At 45.5% G+C, this 20,051-nt stretch overlaps 1 protein-coding gene across 1 annotated transcript in view; it reads left to right on the plus strand.

The window, feature by feature from the left end:
- Positions 1–19,684, plus strand: part of ATP13A3 (ATPase 13A3) — a 201,444-nt gene extending 181,760 nt beyond the window's left edge. Inside the window, exons 28-33 of the mRNA XM_040428333.1 lie at positions 2,521–2,698; positions 2,788–2,960; positions 3,140–3,228; positions 3,512–3,592; positions 18,621–18,707; positions 19,177–19,684. Of these exons, the coding sequence (XP_040284267.1) occupies positions 2,521–2,698; positions 2,788–2,960; positions 3,140–3,228; positions 3,512–3,592; positions 18,621–18,707; positions 19,177–19,374 (806 nt within the window). The 3' untranslated portion in view covers positions 19,375–19,684. The remainder of the gene's footprint in view (positions 1–2,520; positions 2,699–2,787; positions 2,961–3,139; positions 3,229–3,511; positions 3,593–18,620; positions 18,708–19,176) is intronic.
- The last annotated feature ends 367 nt before the right edge of the window (positions 19,685–20,051 follow it).

Genomic DNA, 20,051 nt, shown 5'->3' on the forward strand with positions numbered 1-20,051 from the left:
CTCAAAAAATGTTTTGTCTCACTCCCATTTCTTCTTATTGCATGTTGAAGCTCTACTTGGAACCTTGTTAAGATTCACCCATGCTAAATATGATTTTTTGCCATTTTTGAAGTGGTCAGGACTGTAGTAAATTAAAAGTAAAATAAAAAAGGTAGAAAAAATACAAACACCAGAATATTAAGTATAAATCACCCCCTTTACCAATTTTACATATAAAATATATGAACAATAAATAAACCTATTACATATTGCCACGTCCAAAAAGTCCAAACTATTAAAACAGAAAAACGCCGTAACAGAAAAAATAAATGGCGAATCGCATGGTTTTTATTTAGTCACCTTGTCGCCGCCCCCCCCCCCCCCCCCCCCCCCAAAAAAAAAATATGGGATAGGACTGCTCGATTATTGGCGGGACATTTCATAAAATGCGGAATGCACGTGGCTTTGGTGGTATTTTATTTTTTTGCGTGGTATCAAGAATCGCAAAACCTTTTTTATGGTATCGTGACAACCCTATTTCCAGTGTAATTATGTAGTAAGAGTAGAAGAAGCCTCGAGAGTCAGCCACACATGATCCGCACTCTCCTTTATAGTCTGTGTGTATTTTACATTTCATAACTCCCCATAGACTTATAAGGGCTCTTTCACACTTGCGTTGTCCGGATCCGGCGTGCACTCCATTTGCCGGAGGTGCCCGCCGGATCCGGAAAAACGCAAGTGAACTGAAAGCATTTGAAGACGGATCCGTCTTCAAAATGCGTTCAGTGTTACTATGGCAGCCAGGACTCTATTAAAGTCCTGGCTGCCATAGTAGTAGTGGGAAGCGGGGGAGCAGTATACTTACAGTCCGTGCGGCTCCCGGGGCGCTCCAGAATGACATCAGAGCGCCCCATGCGCATGGATGACGTTATCCATGCGCATGGATGACGTGATCCATGCGACACGTCATCCATGCACGTGGGGCGCCCTGACGTCACTCTGGAGCGCCCGGGGAGCCGCACGGACGGTAAGTATACTGCTCCCCCGCTCCCCACTACACTTTACTATGGCTGCCAGGACTTTAGCGTCCCGGCAGCCATGGTAACCACTCTGAAAAAGCTAAACGTCGGATCCGGCAATGCGCCGAAACGACGTTTAGCTTAAGGCCGGATCCGGATAAATGCCTTTCAATGGGCATTAATTCCGGATCCGGCCTTGCGGCAAGTGTTCAGGATTTTTGACCGGAGCAAAAAGCGCAGCATGCTGCGGTATTTTCTCCGGTCAAAAAATGCATCCTGAACGGATTTCTCTCCATTCAGAATGCATTAGGATAAAACTGATCAGGATTCTTCCGGCATAGAGCCCCGACGACGGAACTCTATGCCGGAAGAAAAGAACGCAGGTGTGAAAGAGCCCTAAGCGGAGTCCCACACACTTATACTTCAGACCTCCAGAGCTGCTGCTGCTCCTCCTCTTTTTATCTGCCTTCTGAAGAGCAGTGGGTGGTCGTCTAGTTTTTGTAGCCAAGCTGCACATTAGCCCGTCCTAAGAAGAAGAATGGTTCGAGCAATAACATTAGTGTTGCACAAAGATGAGGACAATGGAGCTGTTAGGAGAACGATGTGAAGAAAAATATATGAATCTAATCCTCAGCCACAAAAAGAGGAAGCGTTGGTGTCTGTTCTGCTCCACCCTTTCATCTGAGCTACAATGCCCACATTGCTCTCTTCATGGACCACATCTCCTGCTCGGCTGAATGACTGCTGCTGCCAAGTGTGCACAGAAAAGTATCCATCAGAACCAACAATGAAAAAGGAGGTCACAGGAAGTTCTGGGAGCGTAGGCAATGTGGTTTCCCAGTATAAAACTGGAGTTGTGTGACAGGCTTAGTAATGAAAGACCAACAGAAAAACAAGAGTGAAAGAACACAGCAGTGACTGCATGTGCATTGCTGGTCTAGCCCCTTAAAACGAACAGAGCTAATCAGGAAGTGACACTGGCTTTGGATGATTCTCTTACAGTGCATGCAATATACTGTATGTTTCACATTCAAGTATTTTTTTTTGTTTGTTTTCTTTGTGCTGCAGTTTTCATTTTGGTTCTTTTTTTTTTTTTTATAAAGGGGATGTTCAGGGGAGAGAGAATTATAAAAAATGTCTCAGAGTGGGATAACGAAATAGAAGCATGGGTAGTCTCCCTCACCTATTTTACCCCCCAATTCTCTCTTTGCCAAGTCTCTGCTCATCTCTGTCCCCGATCAGACCCGGACACACAGGAAATGCCTCGAGATGCCAGTTCAGCTAATTACTGGCTGATGTAGGTCACTGCTGTGGCCAGTGATTGCCTAGGCAGGGATCTCCAGACATTTCCTGCGTGTCAGGGGTGGAAGTGGGACTATATGACCACTGTGTCACCTAGCTATAAGACTGCACCAATCACACTGTTATCCAGGGGACTTGTAAAATATTTTACAGCCGTCACCTTTGTTATAGTGAAATGTATGTGGCAATGATTTAATACTCCCTTTTATTTATTTTCCAGTGAGTTTAAACCCAGCCTGGAAAGACTTGGTTGCACAAAGACCTCCCTCTGGTCTCATCTCGGGACCCCTTCTCTTTTCTGTCCTCTCCCAAATCGTTATTTGCTTGACATTTCAGACCATGGCTTTCATGTTGGTAAAACAAGAGCCCTGGTACGAGGTCTGGACCGCCAGCAGCAAGTGAGTGAAGTCTGAAAGTGAACAAATTTGAGAGGAGTTCATCATTTTATGCTTCCAGTTCTATTGTTTTTTTTTCTTCTGCATTTCAGTGCATGTAATGTCTCCATGGATGATCACCATCAAAATGACACTAATCATGATGAGCACAACATCAGAAACTATGAAAACACCACTCTCTTCTATGTGTCCAGCTTCCAGTACCTCATTGTGGCAGTTGCATTCTCAAAAGGAAAACCTTTTCGCCAGCCTAGCTACAAAAATTGTACGTGTCCCATGTTCAGTATACTGTGAAACTCTGTACAGTATGTTTCATGTCTAACCTGCTTTTATATTGTTTTATTATTTGCCAGTGTTAGACTAGAGCTAGATAAGTTTTCTGCAGAATATCCATTGCATACTAATGTAAATTACTTAAGTCTCTGGTCTTCTTTCTTCCTTTAGATCTTTTTGTAATTTCTGTATTGGCTCTTTATGCCTTAATATCATTCTTCATGCTGTATCCAATTGAATCTGTTGACAACTTCTTAGAGGTAAGATATATTAATAACTTATGTAGTACGTTTACGTATACTCTACACAACCCTATGGTCTCTACTTCAGGGATCAGCAACCTCTGCCACTCCAGCTGTTTTAAAACTTCAACTCCCAGAATCCTCCTTTCACTTCTATGGTAGTTATAAAAGCAGTGCATGCTGGGAGTTGCAGTATCACAGCAGCTGGAGTGCCGAAGGTTGCTGATCCCTACTCTACTCTATACGTATACAGTGGAAGGTACTTAATGGAGTTTTTAACTATTGCGTTTTATTCTTGCAGTTGGTCTGTGTTCCAATGAAATGGCGCATTGTGATGGTCTTCATTATTATTGGAAACGCACTTACTTCCATTTTGGTTGAGGTAAGTCCTAAGAATGTTTTAGGCAATATGATATATTTTCTTTGCCATACTAGTTAGGCAAAGATTTAAAGGTTAATTGCTTGCTGTCATTTTGTGGGAACTTGTCTTTTCCTGTCAGTCTTAAAAAACCTATATTGACCTTGTGCAGCTCACACAAGTGCGAGGTCTCACACAAGTGCGAGGTCCCATAGAAAAGAGAACGTAACAAGCCATGCAGGGTCAGTAGCACAAAATCTGTCCAGACTTTAACCTCTGGATGTAAAAAAAAGAATGTTTATATTCACAGCATGCACACATCTGGAAAATGGTGAGGTTGTGTAATGAACACCATTAGGGAAAACTCTAAAGGTGTGAATCCAGAGGGGGGGGGGTCCACATTTTAACTGGCCAGCATAGTGATATGTATGTGTGGATCTTTTGCGTACATCGGTTCCAATGGTGATTAGGATCTGTGTAGTGTCCTTATGAAAGTGCAAAAAAAAGGTAAAAGTACAGAAATGAAATGTTTGAGAAAAGCACTGATGCTTGAAAAATAGGAACACATTTGTATAGCTGGACAGTACATGCACCCATATAACTCAGTGGGGCTGTTCATACATCAGTTTGTTTTTTGTTTTTTAATGGATCTGTCTGCCTGATTTGAAAGTTGCAATGCAGATCCTATTTCTCGCTGGTATCATTGGGGGACACAGGACCGTGGGTATAGCTTGCTGCTGCCACTAGGAGGCGACACTAGGCTGAAAAGTGATAACTCCTCCCCTGCAGGCTATACCCCCTCCAGCCTGGAGAGAGCATATCAGTTTTTAGCTTAGTGTCGTAGGAGGCAGACCTCCCTGCTTTTGCAGGGCAGCTTACTTTTATTATTTTATCTTTTTCCTTTTTTAGGTTTGGGGAAACAGAGTCGCCTGGCCACTCTGTCTACCCCGGGAGCAAGGCCGGTGTCAGAATCCCTCACCGCTCGCCCTCCCCAAGAAACAAAAGTGGACGAGGGCAGCCCAGCTCCCCTGCTTCCCGCCAGCCAAAGGGGTCACCTGAATCCGGCGAGACCCTCCGCCATTCCAGTCCCCTGCCACTTCGGGTGCCAGCGGCTGAAGAGGTGACCCTTCTGGTACTCTGAGAAAGGGTGAAGAGAAGAGGATGAAGATGGGGTGAGTAGTCCTCATTGGGTAAGTACCTCAGCCCCCCCCCCCCCCCCCCTTCCCCTTGGTCACCTCGGTCACCTCATAAGATGGAGGACTTTTTCTTCATGAGGGCCCCACATTACCTCAGGCCCCAATGTAGTAGCCGGCACGTTATACGGCCTGCGGGGTGAGCACCCGCGGCCGGTGTTCAACCACGGCGCTTGAGAGCGCCGCTCCGGTCACTCCACTTCCCGGCCGGCTATTCACTCGGCCGGCGCCAAAAATTTAGGCCCCGGCTTCTCTCCGGGCCTACCGGAACTCAGCCCGTACAGTTTTTTTGCGGCCATGGGATGGGTTCCCGCAGCAGGTGGACACATCTGCCCACTGATCTGGAGGGGGTATCGGCGGTTACTCTGAGTCCCTCTGTGGTAGCCGGCCGGCAGTACCGCCCGCTCGGCTGTGCGCCAAACTTTATGTCCCGGCTTTGCGGCCTACTAGGCCGCAACTTTCATTCCTATTATGGAGGGGGCGGGTTCGTCCTTTAGGCGCGAATCCTCCCCGTCTAGCTGTCCCTCCTCCTCCAGGTGCCCGCTGAGCTCCGCTCCGGTCCTCTGAGCAGGGTTAACCCTTCCTGCACAGCCACCTTTTTCAGGCCCCTGTTTACCCTAGGTCTCTTACTGCAGGCGCAATGAGCCTTAATATTGCGGTATACAGCCCTTCCTGACCTCTCCATATGAGGTTAGGTCCTCACCAAAAAAAAAATAAAAAATTATGCGCAACAAATCCTGCCCTCCTCAGTCCACAAAATCCATGCTCCAACTGCACGAATCCAGTGGGGTGCATCTGGAGGATCCCAATCCGCCCTCTGAGGCAGTTTGGTTGATTATGCTCCAACTGCGCAAATCCAGTGGAGTACATCTGAGGGGTTCCCATTCCGCCCTCCGGGCCGTTTGGTTGATTATGCTCCAACTGCATAAATCCAGTGGAGTACATCTGGAGGATCCCAATACGCCCTCTGAGGCCATTTGGTTGATTATGCTCCAACTGCGCAAATCCAGTGGAGTACATCTGAGGGATTCCCATTCCGCCCTCCGGGCCGTTTGGTTGATTATGCTCCAACTGCGTGACTCCAGTGGGGTACATCTGAAGGATCCCAATCCGCCCTCTGAGGCCGTTTGGTTGATTATGATCCAACTGCGCAAATCCAGTGGAGTACATCTGAAGGATTCCCATTCCGCCCTCCGGGCCGTTTGGTTGATTATGCTCCAACTGCGCAAATCCAGTGGAGTACATCGGAGGGATTCCCATTCCGCCCTCCGGGCCGTTTGGTTGATTATGCTCCAACTGCGTGACTCCAGTGGGGTACATCTGGAGGATCCCAATCCGCCCTCTGAGGCCGTTTGGTTGATTATGCCCCAACTGCGCAAATCCAGTGGAGTACATCTGAGGGATTCCTATTCCGCCCTCTGGGCTGTTGGGTTGATAATTCTCCAACTGCGTAAATCCAGTGGAGTACATCCGAAGAGTCCCCAATCCGCCTTCCGGGTCGTTTGGTTGATAATGCTCCAACTGCAAAGTCCAGTGGGGTACATCTGGAGGATCCCAATCCGCCCTCTAAGGCCGGTTGGTTAATAATACTACAACTGCGCAAATCCAGTTGAGGATAACTAACTTCCTATCCACCCTCCGGGGGCGTCCGTTTGAGTTTCTCCTCCTGCGCAACTCAGCGGAGGACCTCTGGAAGCTCCCAACCCACCCTCCTGGGTCGTTTGGTTAATAGAGCACCGTCTGCGCAATCAGTAAGCAGACCTTTAGTTCCATTCCACCTCCGGGTAGTTTGGTTCTTCTGTCAACACCGCCACAGCCTGCAACAGCCCTGGGCTAGAGGCTGAGAGGTGGAACTGCGCACGAGCGAGCCGAAGCAGGACATTTATTTGGACTCTGACATGAATCCGGATTAATTTTCTGGTTCTGGTGTATGCATTAACCCCTTCCTTAGGCACTACTTACACTTCCACTAGATACAGTGCTTAATTTGGGTATTACCTCCTCCTGAGGTGGACTGACCTCACTAGCATTGGCCTCAATGCCAGCCATAGGTGCCCTCGTTCTGTGAGTGGCGGAATTGAAGTTCCACTGGGCTCAGTATCGTCAGCATACATTAACCTTTTGTATAGGTGGCATTATGGCATTCTCACTGCTGTCGCAGTTTTACGTACGCATTACACCCTTTCTGGGGTGGGATGATGGCACTTCCCACAGAGTACAGAACTCGTCATATGCAAGTTCCTGCTAGGTGCGTTACCCCCTTCGATGGGTGATGTATTTGCACTACCTCGGGTTACAATACTTACTGGATATGTTACTCCCGATCATAGGTAAAGCGTTTGCACTGCCACTGGGCGCAGTGCTTGCCGTAGATTTTTCCCCCTCCATTGGGTGGGTAATTACACTTCTGTAGATTGCGGTTCTGACTATCACGCTACCCCCTTCCCTAACCCGGGGATTGCGCTTCCGTTGGTTACTATTCCATCTCCCATTTGCCATCACATACTTCCTATGGCATTACCCTCTACAAACGATCTAGTAACGGGGGGATCACTATGCATCTTTGCATGCTGTATTTCAGCTACGCCACGAATCTAGAGGCCTTGGTTTCCTTCACAGGGGTCCGTGGCAACAGTCGGTACCGCTGGTGCCTGATATTCTCATCTAGTGGCATATGTATACTGCCACGGGATAATATGGACACTCCAATACTATATCCCTCTTTTCTTCATGCGCTTATTGGAGACACAAAAATGTCGGCCTTTGTGCTCTCAGGGGTGTCACCCAGCCTTAGGTGTCCTAGAGACTCCCCATCCCCATGAGCACTCCACCGTTCGGGTCAGTCACACTGCACAGAGTTCGGTGGTCAAGATCCAGCAAGCAGAATATTCCACCGACTCCGGATGCTTCGTCCACCACTCATCCTTATCTAGGTGAGGACGTTATGCTGGCAATCTGCAGTGGCTACTACAACGGCTTCTCCTTCGCAGGGTAGTCTTCATGCTAGGGCTAGATGCTCCTAGTCGCGGTAGCGAGACAGCCCCCCTCAGGTAGGGGTTCTACCCTGGTACTAATTCGGCAGTTGCTCCTGTTCAGCGCCCTTGTCAGGTGGAGGGTTTAAGGTTAGCTCTACTAACTGGGCCAGCTTGATACATGAAATTCTACTGGATGTTCTCAGGCCTTCCCCTCATGTCCACGCTGGCGGAGCATGCGGTAACCTCTACCGCACGAGGGGTGTTTGAGTCACCATTACATGCTAAGGTTCCTTCTGCACAGTTCTTTCGTCAGGCAACGGATTCCTCTAACACGAGAATCAGTGACCTCTACGGTGTGGCCTACTCCTCGGCTGGAGTATGGCGTGAGCATTACTCTTGGGACTTCCCTTGTAGGGCCTCCCTTCAGGCGGAGTATCGCATCACCATTAGACGCTGTAGAGCTCCAGTCTCACATGGGAATGGGCTTTAGTTCTGGCCTCTTTCTGGTTTACTACCAATAAGGGTCCGTGGCTCTGACAACTGTTGTCCTTCTGCCACATCTAATCCATATGTTTGAGAAAGGCTCTTGATGTGAGCCGAAACGCGTCGCAGAGTATTGTTTGTGAACAATAAAGACATAATCTTTTGTTGAAGACTACAGTGAGTGGCACCTACTTTTTGAGTGCGTTCTACTAGGTAGATCAGTCCCTGCGACACTCGTCAACACTAGATTGCCGTTCTAAGCGGGACCTGGATTCTAGTAGTCATACCGTGACGCTATTGGTGCTACCTCTCTTCAGATGTCGGTGATATCTACGTCACCTCAAGCCAATGGTGGTTGTTCTTTCACTGCTCATTCCGGGGGTGGACTGAGAGCCTTACCAAGAAGGGTGGAGCGTAGTCAAACTTCACCCGGCAAGAGTTTTTCTCTCATCTTTGTTCCACTCATCTGCCCTTCCAGGCATCGTTGCCGCTTTGTTGAAATATAGTCACTGACGGGGCTTCCCATCACTAGCGGTGCTCACATTGGCTTTACTTTACCTTTCCCGTGTGGTATTGATACTTTGGCCTGTAGTGGGGCACGCCTGGCTCAGGCGTTTTTTTCTTAAGTGATTATCAGGCAGCTTCTCTCACTAGAAATCTCACCACCAGCCTCTATGGCTATAAGGGCATTGGTCTACCAATATTCCGCTCCCTAGGGGGCGTTCTCTGACCAGAGGTGAATCCTACGGACTTGGCCTTTTAGTTCTACTTCCACAGCTGCGGCCAGGAGCCAGCTGTTTGGTGGCGTTATTTTTTATTTTTATTTTTTTTTCTGAGTTGATACGCCTTTCTTGTACGTATTTTTTCATTAAGTATGAACATAGGGCAGTGTTCCGTCCAGGATCCTCTTTTTTCGCAGAAGGTGGTCGCCTTTCCACACCTCACAGACATGGGTTTCTCTTCTTCTCCCTCGTAGTACACGAACCGAGCTCTCCATCAGCCATGTGATTTGGCCTCTGAGCTTGCTTGTCCTTGACTAGCGCTTACAGCCCTACGGACTTCTACCAATTCTTATCCTGGGGTCCTTGTCAAGGCTGACGGCCTCCAAAGGCTGTTTTTCCAGATGGATCCGTTCAACAGTTGCTCGGGCATTTGCCCTCGGGTAGGCAACGCCCAGCTGAGTCTTGGCCCACCCGACCAGCGGTCGGCGCTGCTCGGGTCCATCTCCTTCATGCAGTAGTTTCCAGTGTGGAAGGCAGTATCTTGGTCTTCCGGGCACACGTTCATCAAGTCTTACCGGGTGCCTTCCTAGGCACCGGCGGATACTGTTCCAGGCAGCAAATTCTTGCAGGCGGCAGTGAGTTACGCATCCTCGAGGGCGTTTGTTTCTCCAGGGGCATGTGATTTGTTCCCTCCCCGTGGACTGCTTTAGGACGTCCCACGGTCCTGTGTCCCCCAATGATACCAGCGAGAAAACAAGATTTTTGTGAAACTCTCCTGTAAAATCTCTTTCTCGCGGGGTTCATTGGGGCTATACCCACGGTCCTGTGTCCCCCAATGAACCCCGCGAGAAAGAGATTTTACAGGTGAGTTTCACAAAAATCTCGTTTTTTGTCCATTTTTGCAGATTATAGCCCTTTCTGTTGAAAACACGGAATGCATACAGAAGATGTTTTTCAAGGAAACTTTTTTTTTCTTCTTTTTTTATGGCCCAAGAATCACATCTGTGTGCATGAGGCGTAGGGCTTTTTTGTGTGACATCTATCAGGCTTATAAACAAAATTATCCAGTCTATGTAGTTCGAATTTTATTAAGAAAAATAATGTTGTGACTTGTGCCAGTCTATAGGTCCATTCACACGTCCGTAAGTGTTTTGCGGATCCGCAAATTGCGGATCCTCAAAACACGGACACCGGCCATGTGCACATGGTCAGCACTATAATAGAAAATGCCTATTCTTGTCCGCTATTACGGACAAGAATAGGACATGTTCTATTTTTTTGCGGAGCCACAGACTGGAAGTGCGAATGTGGCCAGCACACTGTGTGCTGTCCGCATCTTTGCCAGCCCCATTGAAAATGAAAGGGTCCGCACCCGTTCCGCATAATTGCGGAACGTATCCGGACCATTCGTACGGACGTCTGAATGGAGCCTATGGCATTAACCAATAAATCTATATACGGTGAGGCACTCATTTTGCGGGCACAATATTCAGACCAGTAACATCATGCTTGCTGCCCAAGGTTTCTGATTAAGGCTACTTTCACACCTGCGTTAGGTGCGGATCCGTCTGGTATCTGCACAGAGGGATCCGCATCTATAATGCAAACGATTGTATCCGTTCAGAACGGATCCGTTTGCATTACCATTTGTTTGCATTGCATTTTGTTCATGATAATGCAAACGGATCCGTTTTGACTTACACTGAAAGTCAATGGGAGGCGGATACGTTTTCAGTTGCACCATATTGTGTCAGTGAAGTCAGGGCGGATACGTTTGGCTCTGCATCGTCAGGCAGACATCAAAACGCTGCAAGCAGCGTTTTGTTGTCCGCCTCCAGAGCGGAATGGAGGCTGAACGGAGGCAAACTGATGCATTCTGAGCGGATCCTTATCCATTCAGAATGCATTGGGGCAAAACTGATCCGTTTTGGGCCGCTTGTGAGAGCCCTGAAACGGATCTCACAAACGGACCTAGAAACGCCAGTGTTGAAAGTAGCCTTAGGTGCATGAATGGATTTTTCCATCCGTGTGCCATCAGCATTTTATGCAGATAACACAGACCCATCCATTTCTATGGGTCTACAAAAAACAATGGACAGCACACAAATGTCATCAGTGTGCTGTCCACATCCATATGTCCGTTCCACAAATTATTGAACATGTCCTATTCTTGTCCATTTTGCAGGCAAGAATAGCCATTTCTAGTGATGGGAGGGAGAAATATATGAAGTGTACACGGAGGGTATCCGTATTTTGCAGACCAAGGGCATGAGGCCTTAGTCTGTTTCTGAGGCAGAACTCAAATGAGATCTGCTGGAGAAGATACATGAATTGCCCTTTAGTGTACGTTAAAATTGTGTATGTTTTGTGTGATATTTTTCCTGTTAGTACTTTTTACTGGTTTTGTGTTGTCATGACATTTGATGTTCATGGCTATTTTTACACAACATCTTTAGGTGGGAGCACATGGCGGGCACAGCTATGCAAACTGCCATGTTTTTTAATAGATTTGTACATTGATTGATAGGCACACATGTGCGGCAGCTCCTGTCCCAGCCGCCCCATATCTGCTCCAGGGCGCACGCAGTAGGCTGAGAGCTGTTCTACACAGCTAGGGAGGCTACTACCAGCGCTGAAAATAATTCACTAGCAGTCTCGGGAGCGTGCATGCACAGGCAAGCGGCCGTAAATCACTCTTAACCACCAGAAACCCCACCAACACTCTTCTCCCCCCCCACACACACACAGCGCAGAAAGCCCTAAACTCGTGATGTGAGACAACCACTTTAATGGCTGGTTGCATGGTTTTTCAGATGAAGCTGCATACTTGTGTGGGCATTGACAATTGACAATACATTTTTCAGTTATTAGACAACTGTTGTCTTGCGTGTAGTTTTCGACCACTTCTTGGCTATGTCTCCAACACCTGTCGTCTTCTTCTAACCTTCAAATGGCACTGAAACAGAAGACCCTAGCATGTAGTGTTCTCACAAAGATATGGGAATTGAGCAGCTTATCAATCACAGCAGAAGTAGGGATTCTGGGGGAGGACCAGAATGCTTTTAGGGGGTGGTTTGAGATGAAATGTTTTTTTTTACTTTCTATTTTTTATACGTATGATTATCTTAATAAGAAAGCATTTGACTGAAAACCATTCGAGAAACTTTCAGCTGATCGTGACCGCAAAAGGAGGCAAAGATAATGAGGAGATTTATGAAACTGTCTACAGGGAAATCTGTCTTTGTTGCCCACAGCAAAAAATCGGCTGCACAGCTTTCATTTCATATTCTGCTCATGAAAAATGAAAGTTGAGCTACTATTGGTTGCTATGGACTGTTCCTTTAGGCCCTTTAGTCTTTTGCTGGCAGAATATGGTGAGCATTCCCTACCAAAAAGCCGCCGGCAGCTGTGCTGGGTCCGTCTCCCATTATTTTCAGTGCGAGGCTGCGCTGCAGTTTACAGCCGTGATCGCACCAAGAAAGAACATGTAATGTATTTTGTTAGCTCAGTGTCCACACAGACTCTGCTGGGAACCTCAGTGTCCACTCGTGGTATAGCTGCATTCCATAGGGCAAATCCATCCGTGAACTGGTCTGTGGTGCTCAGATTGAAAAAATTGCAGCTTCTTGTGAACTAAGCCCTTAGACAGTTTGAGAGATCTGCCCCATTGTTCTACACATGTACTGATTGCAGAGCATTTACATTTACAGCTGCGCAGGGCTGTGGAGTTGGAATCGGAAAAAAGATTTTGGATACAGTTTAAAAAAAATAAAAAAATAATCTATTAATATTGTATAATTTACGTTCTTAGGAAGTTTAGAAATGTTAATAATGAAATATATTTATGTTCTATCAATCTAAGGCTCTTATTTTATTGTCAGAGATGTTGCCCGTGTGGTCACTGCTTTGCCACCAACAGAGAGTAGTAGAGATGTTGTTCTCTGCCCTCGGGGCATCCATGGAGGAGAATCTGAGTAAGGCAATACTTTTTCTGAGGACAATTTCATATATTTCTTATTATTAAAAGCATAACAAGGTTTTCCAGTTATGACCTATTTACTTACAGGAATTGAAAGGGAAAATAGGAAACTCTTGCCTAGAAAACACGTACAAAACTGGTGACATGGCTACATAGCCACAGAAGCAGTACGTCTACCCTTACCTTTATTGTACTTGTCCATGGCTGCAACCTTACTTTACTTCATTGTGAAGGGTCAAAGAGACATGAATGAGGCACTGAAGTGCCCCGGCCTGCACGGTCTCTTTGCTCTCTGAACCCTGCTGAAAACCTGCGCATGTGCCCTCAGTGACAGAGATACCGCTTGCTATGGATTGCGCACAGTCACTGAACAGTAAGCTATCTCTCTCTGTTACTGATGTTACACACAGGTTTTCAGCAGGGCTTGGAGAGCTCTATCAACCAGGAAGGGAGAGGGTGGAGAGAGGTGTTAGGCCGGGGCACTTAAAGGAGTGTTGCTGTTTTGAAAAACATGTCCACCGGGCTCTTTCCAGCCTCTGTCCCAACCCGGGGATGCCAGGAGGCCGTAGAGAGTTCGGTAAAACAGCATAGCTTCCAGGGCTACGCCATTTGTGCAACTAAGTCAAAGGGAGTTACCAAGTTGAGTAACTCCGCCGCTTTGGTTTTCTCCAACTTCCTGGTGTCCACAGGTTGGTATGAAGAGGCCGGAGAGAGCCCTGTGGCCATGTCTTCAATATGGGAATTCCTTATTCACACCTCTTTGACCCGTCAAAGCAGCAATAAAAAGCATTTTTTACATAATTCCGACCATTGACAAGTACAGTAGAGGTCTATATCGTCTCGCTGCCTTCATCCCTATGCAGCCATGTGTTTTCTAGGTGACACTTTCCCTTTTATTATTATCTATTATTTAAGCGCCATTCATTCCACAGCGCTGTACATATGAGAAGAGGTATACATACATAATACAGACAATTGTACTAAGCATGAACAAGACGAGTTACAGACTGGTACAGAAGGAGAGAGGCTTTAAGTTATTTGTTTGTTTTGTTATTTGTTCAGAAATTGTATTCCAACAAGTCTGCTTTATGTTCTATCCGAGCAGCCTGATTACTGATATGATGGTGAAAAAAAGCCTGATATTACCATTTTACTACAGGAGATTTGTTATTACTAATTATTTATGAAGGATAAAATAGAGTAGTCGGACCATTCGTGTACTGACTCCACAGCCCTGCTGCTGTGAGGCATGCTGCATATTGCACGATACCCATTGCTTTCATGTACTGCAGCACCATCCTGTATTGTATTGCATCCATGTATCTAATAGGCATGTGAAAACGTCAGTCTGCAAACAGACAGACAGATGGAGCCTGGCTGGCCGTGTCAGAAGTGGTCCGTTTGTGCTATGCTGGTTACTTGAGTGATGGCTTGTCTTGCTCCTACTTGTAATAGTGTATTCCCTGTAGTAGAAATTGCTGGGTGTTACAATACATTTTATTGGCCATAGAAATATTAATAATCAGTCTTTTTATGCTAACAGCCTTTTATAATGTGAACTGTGTGGTTATGTCCCATCTCCGAAGACCGTTCTAATGGTAATGTCGAAAAGCTTTCCATGGATGATGATGACCTGTGACACGAATCCGCTAAAGGGAACTTGAGGTGGATGTACACATACCAATGGGGCGCAGATTGTTGGAAAGGAAGCGTTTCTTCCCAGCAGTCGGCTGCTTCACAGTACGAAGACGAGGGATGGATATTATGATTGCTCATCCTCATACAGAATTATTGTTTCTGGGCAGCAAATCGCTGTTTAGACCGCATGACCTGCTGGCCAGAAATGGTGATTGATGTGCCGGCGCGAATAACAGGATCACCTGATGAGCAAGCGTTTAGTTCACTCATCAGGTGATCTGCAGCAGATTGTCAAGAATGAGCGCTCACAGGAACGTTCATTCCCTATAATCTGTCGGATTATCTCTCTGTGTAAAGCTACCTTTACTACTGTACAAGGAAAAAGTATAAGCAGCGTCTAGCTAAAATGTTCGTAGAAGACTCTCCCTATCCCATTTCCAAGGTTTACGGCTGTATCTACCGAAAAAGTATAACTTGACAGCTCCTTGGTGCACGGCACAATGGATGTTGCTGAGATTAATTTACAGAATTTAAAGTGAACCTCCAGACAAATTTTCTTAATTAATAAAATGGACCTTATAGGGTAATAAAGCATACACCCCAAGGTGGTTAAAGGGATATTCTGGTTGTGCTCAGTGGGGATGCTAGCAGTTGGACACCCACTGATGTAAACACAATGGGCCAGATTTATCATTAGCTCAGGTCAGAATAATGGAGTGAAAAAGTCCCAAACGCTAAAACTGCGCACAAATTTGCGACTTTTTTCTGCTCTACACTATGCTCGCCAGTTTTCTGAAAGTGGGCGTGTTTTCTTATGTAAATGAATCTCTAGACAGATTTACTATTGGGACTATTTAAAAAAGTCGCAAAAAAGTCCCAATTTCACTCCAGTGAGGACCATGCTTATCTTATGAGACTTTTTAATAGAACATGCGACTTTTTCATAAAAACGTGCGACTTTTTCGTAAAGATGTGCGACTTTTGTAAAGCTGCTTACTGACGGATAAACTGCTACTGTCAAACCACATTTATTACAGTCTTAAAGGGCCGATCATAAATCTGACTTGGCTAAAACTGACTTTAGCCATATGTGAAAGTGGAGTGAGCTGTCAAAGTAATGATAAATCTGGCCCAATGTCCCTTTATTTCTTTTGCTCTGATCACCTAAGTGTGAGTTTCTAGGTTGTTCTCCACACTATAGGTCCTTTAAGAGGTTGCCTAAGAGTAGAGAAGCGTGGCTGCTTCCCTTAGAAATGGCGCCATATCTGTCCCAGGGTTGGGAGTGCATCTCAGCTTGATTTGAAGTGAGTGGGTCAGTCTGCGATACCACATTGAACCTGTGAGCCAGTGTGGTGGTAGTCTTGTAATTCTGAACTAGCCCTCTAACATGCCTGCCACCATTTACATGTTCCTTTTCTTTTCAGTTTTGCGTCATTGCGCCAGTATTCTGTTAGTCGTGCGTGTAAATGTTTTCAGGCATTTGTGTGTTTCTCTCTGAAATACGGAAGAAATCAAGATTCTATAGACTGTTACTGTTATACATATAATTCAGATTGTCAAGTATTAAATGATCACTTCCAATGGATATGTGAGAGAAAATTGAAATTTTTCTATTTTTAAATCAAGTCAATTTGAGAGAAACTATATCTATGTTTTAAAAGCTGAATGAAGTGACGAGATATTGCATTATCTGCCAAGTTGATTGGTGAACGGACAGACATTGCAGCCTAGCCCTAAATTGTTTTTAAAGAAGCAATGTCCGCTGTTCTGGTTGTTTTTACTAAATACTTGTATTCCCCATGAGCTAGCAATTCTGGTACATCTTTTCTTAGAACTGTGTTGTATGGCTCCTCTGTTATTCCTCTTATAAATGAATAACTGGGTGTTGTCATTCTTCCTGTCAATGGAGTGTGTACCTGAAGAGTTTGACACTGGCAGCACTGATTGGACGGTGTCGGCATATACAAGGACACACCCCCAACTGGTAACACCCAGTTGTCAGTTAATACTGGACCCTTTTTGCGTTGTGCCGTTTCACTGTTGTTCCTGCTAGAAATCTGTGATTTGTTATATTATGGGGAATGCAAGTAGGTTCTAAAACAGAAATGTCAGGAGTGCAACTTTGCAACTTGTCTAGATTAAAGGAATCTTTCCACCGACACAAACAGAGCTCAGTAGTCAGGTCAAAATTATGAAATTTAGAAATGCAGTTATTTTCTTCGCATTGACCCATGTCCCACTTTCTGTGTAGTAACATCGACGTGGTACAGTTAGTCACATATACGCAGATCAAGCTCCATTCATACACACACAGAACAGAGCATTCCAATTTTTTTGAATTTTTCTGTCCCTTGCACGTGTGCCATAGCAGTCCTCTTACCAGCTGCATGGGGCTCATTGGGGGAATCTAGTATGCTGCAGACATTTCCTCCCAAGTACTTAGGGAATAATGGAAAATGGATTAAGAGGTATGTTCAGTCCCCAACTTTTTTGAGAGAAGCTTTATAGTCTAGCTGCCCTGGAGAATTGTGGGAGAGTAGGAGCATGTAAGGCTACTTTCAAACTAGCGTTTTTGCTGGATCCGGCACCGTTCAGCAAAAACACTTCCGTTACTGATAATACAACCGTCTGCATCCGTTATAAACAGATCCGGTTGTATTAACTGTAACATAGCAATGACGGATCCGTCATGAACTCTATTGAAAGTCAATGGGGGACGGATCCGTTTTCTATTGCATCCCATGACTGAAAGGAAACAGCAGCTTCCTGCGGTTTTCTCTCCGGTATGGGAACGCAACTAAACGGAACGGAATGCATTTTGGAGCATTCTGTTCTGTTCAGTTACATTTTGTCTCCATTGACAGTGAATGTGGACACAACGGAAGCGTTTGTTTTTTCTTCCAGTATTGAGATCCTATGACGGATCTCAATACCGAAAAATAGAAACGCTAGTGTGAAAGGAGCCTTAAGGCTGGGTTCACATATTTGCCAGCGGAGTAACAGACTGCTGGAGTTCACTGCATCGGGCATAGCTGGATACTACCGTGCACCGCCGGAGCCCTATTCATGTAATGGCATCTGGCTGCTTATTGGCATATACCTGTATGCCAGCTTTCAGCCAGACTAATAGTGCTGCGTGCAGTGTTTTTTTGGTCCGACCAAAAGCCAGCATATCCTCCGCAGGAACAGAATGCTAGCGTTCACAGCGCATATGTGAACACACGAGCGATATGGAGTGAGTCAGGGTCTGTTTAGGGAAAAACGATGCTTATGTGCACGTACCCATTGAAATGAATGGGTCAGGATTCGAGCCCAAGGGTAAATGCACAGCCCACACACATTTTCAGCACAGATCCTGGATTTTCATGGGGACACTGAGGCTCTTCAAAAGGTTATTTTTTGGTTTAGTTTTTTTTACATTAATAGATATAATTTGTACTGTGATGTATGCTACATGTGATCCCAGTACTAAACAAGTCTGGTTTGTGGTAAAACCCCTTTTAAATGTTTTTATACCATTTTGTGTATACAGATGCTATGCAGACCTATGTATCTGCAAGGTTCCAAGCTACAAACCAACATTGTGGTCTGATGCTGCAGCCTGGCTCACTTTTATACGTCCTCCACCACTTTTGGTAGGGTGCAGATCAATGTGAATGTGACTGCACATGGATTTTGTTTGTACTGTAGTCCTTGTCCATGGAGAAGCATTGGTCTGCATAGGAGCTGTAGACCCAGAACGAGAAGACACGTTTAATCAGGACTATTTGCAAAGTTGCTTATTTTCCATTATAGATGCATTGGTTGTGAAGGTGGACATTTATCTTTATAGATTTGTCTTGTTCGAATACCAAACCACTTGGCAAGTGTTTCACAGATCTGCCGTGTTGAAATGCACTGAAACACTTCTAAAATCACAAGTATTTCCCACGCGGCTGTTAATTTAGCACTGTGATTGTGTCCTAATGAGAGGTACTGACCTGTTTTAAATATCTGATGTAATCTGCATGTTTCTAATGAACTGGTGCTTTTAATTCTTCACCCACCCACAATTTTTCGCAGAATATCGTCCTTGATATCATACTCTGGAAACTTGTGTTCAACCGAGACAAGCAGGGAGAGTCCCACAAGGTCACCCACCCCCCACAGGTTGGAACTTCACTGTTCATATGTGTTGGGCAGCCACAACGTTGTCCCCTTATCGCTTCCATTAGCAGCTAAGCCGTGTCATGTGCCTTGTTATCTATGTGCCTCTTCATCTCTTCACTACATCTGCGTTTATCGAGGCTGCGAATGTGTTTTACGTGCATGATGTGTGGCTTTAAGGGATTGCATTGGTGGAAGAGCAGCTATTGCGTCTAATGTAAGCGCTTGCAATAAAGTCTCTCCTCAGGACTCTACTAACAAATGCACAGTAATAAACGTAACAAACCCGTTTATTCCTGGTTCTGATTGATTTTCAATAATGCTATTTCTCGGTTTTGATACGTGCTACTACCACATATAGATTTTTGCGGTATTGGGTGTCTGTTCATATTCTGTGCCGTTGACAGTTCCCGCGGGTTACAAATTCAAGTATTGTGCAGTTTAATAAAAACTTTTTTTTTCTGTTTCATAGGAAGCAAATGATCTCTGGGCAACGCGATTCTTGTCCTCCTTATGTTTCTGCAAAAAGAAGATCCCGAAAGCCAAATACATGCACTTAGCACAGGAGCTGTTGGTCGATCCAGACTGGCCCCCTAAGCCAAGAACAACTACAGAAGCTCAGCCCCCTGCCCTAGAGAATGGCAGCTATCAGATTGTCACAATGACGTAGCAGCCACTCGTTTCGGCTCTGTACTATTCTAATGGTTAAATCGCTGCGTGGGATGTCTGCAATGCTTTGTGGAGCAGAGCCCTTTACTAGAACTTTCGTAATGCCTCCATTCACACACAAGTCTGCGTACGGAATGTCTGAATGGATAACTGTTTGCAAAGACTTCAGAAATGAGTTCATTTTTTTTATCACTGCAGCACTCAGTGTGTTGATGGTGAAGGGAGCAGCAATCACATGTTGGGACCATTGGTTTTCATGCTTTCAATTACTGTAATAGTGAAATGTTTTCCTTTATTTCCCTTCCTTCTAAATTCCCATAAACCCCAAATAAAAACAACTTGCAGGGAATAGTAACATAGCAGAATGTTCTGGTGATCTGTCAATGTTGTCAAAACCGTTGGATCAACAGTTATCATTTTGCAAAAGATATAGAAATTGTATTTTGTTATGGGGAAAAATGAAGTCTGCTTTTCCCGGCCAGTCTGTGTCCTGCTGAAAAACTAGTGCCCCACCTCTCCTGACATGTGTATGCTAGTAACTGCTAGCATTCATCATGCAGTAACTATTCTGGAGCATCTTTTTACTACGCTGTGTTGTGCCATTCATCTATTATTCCTCCTAGAAGTTTAATGAATTGCCAACGTTACTTTACCAGTTGGAAGTATGTCTGCACAGTT

This window comes from Bufo bufo, chromosome 4 (assembly GCF_905171765.1).
Source record: "Bufo bufo chromosome 4, aBufBuf1.1, whole genome shotgun sequence".
Lineage (NCBI taxonomy): Eukaryota > Metazoa > Chordata > Amphibia > Anura > Bufonidae > Bufo > Bufo bufo.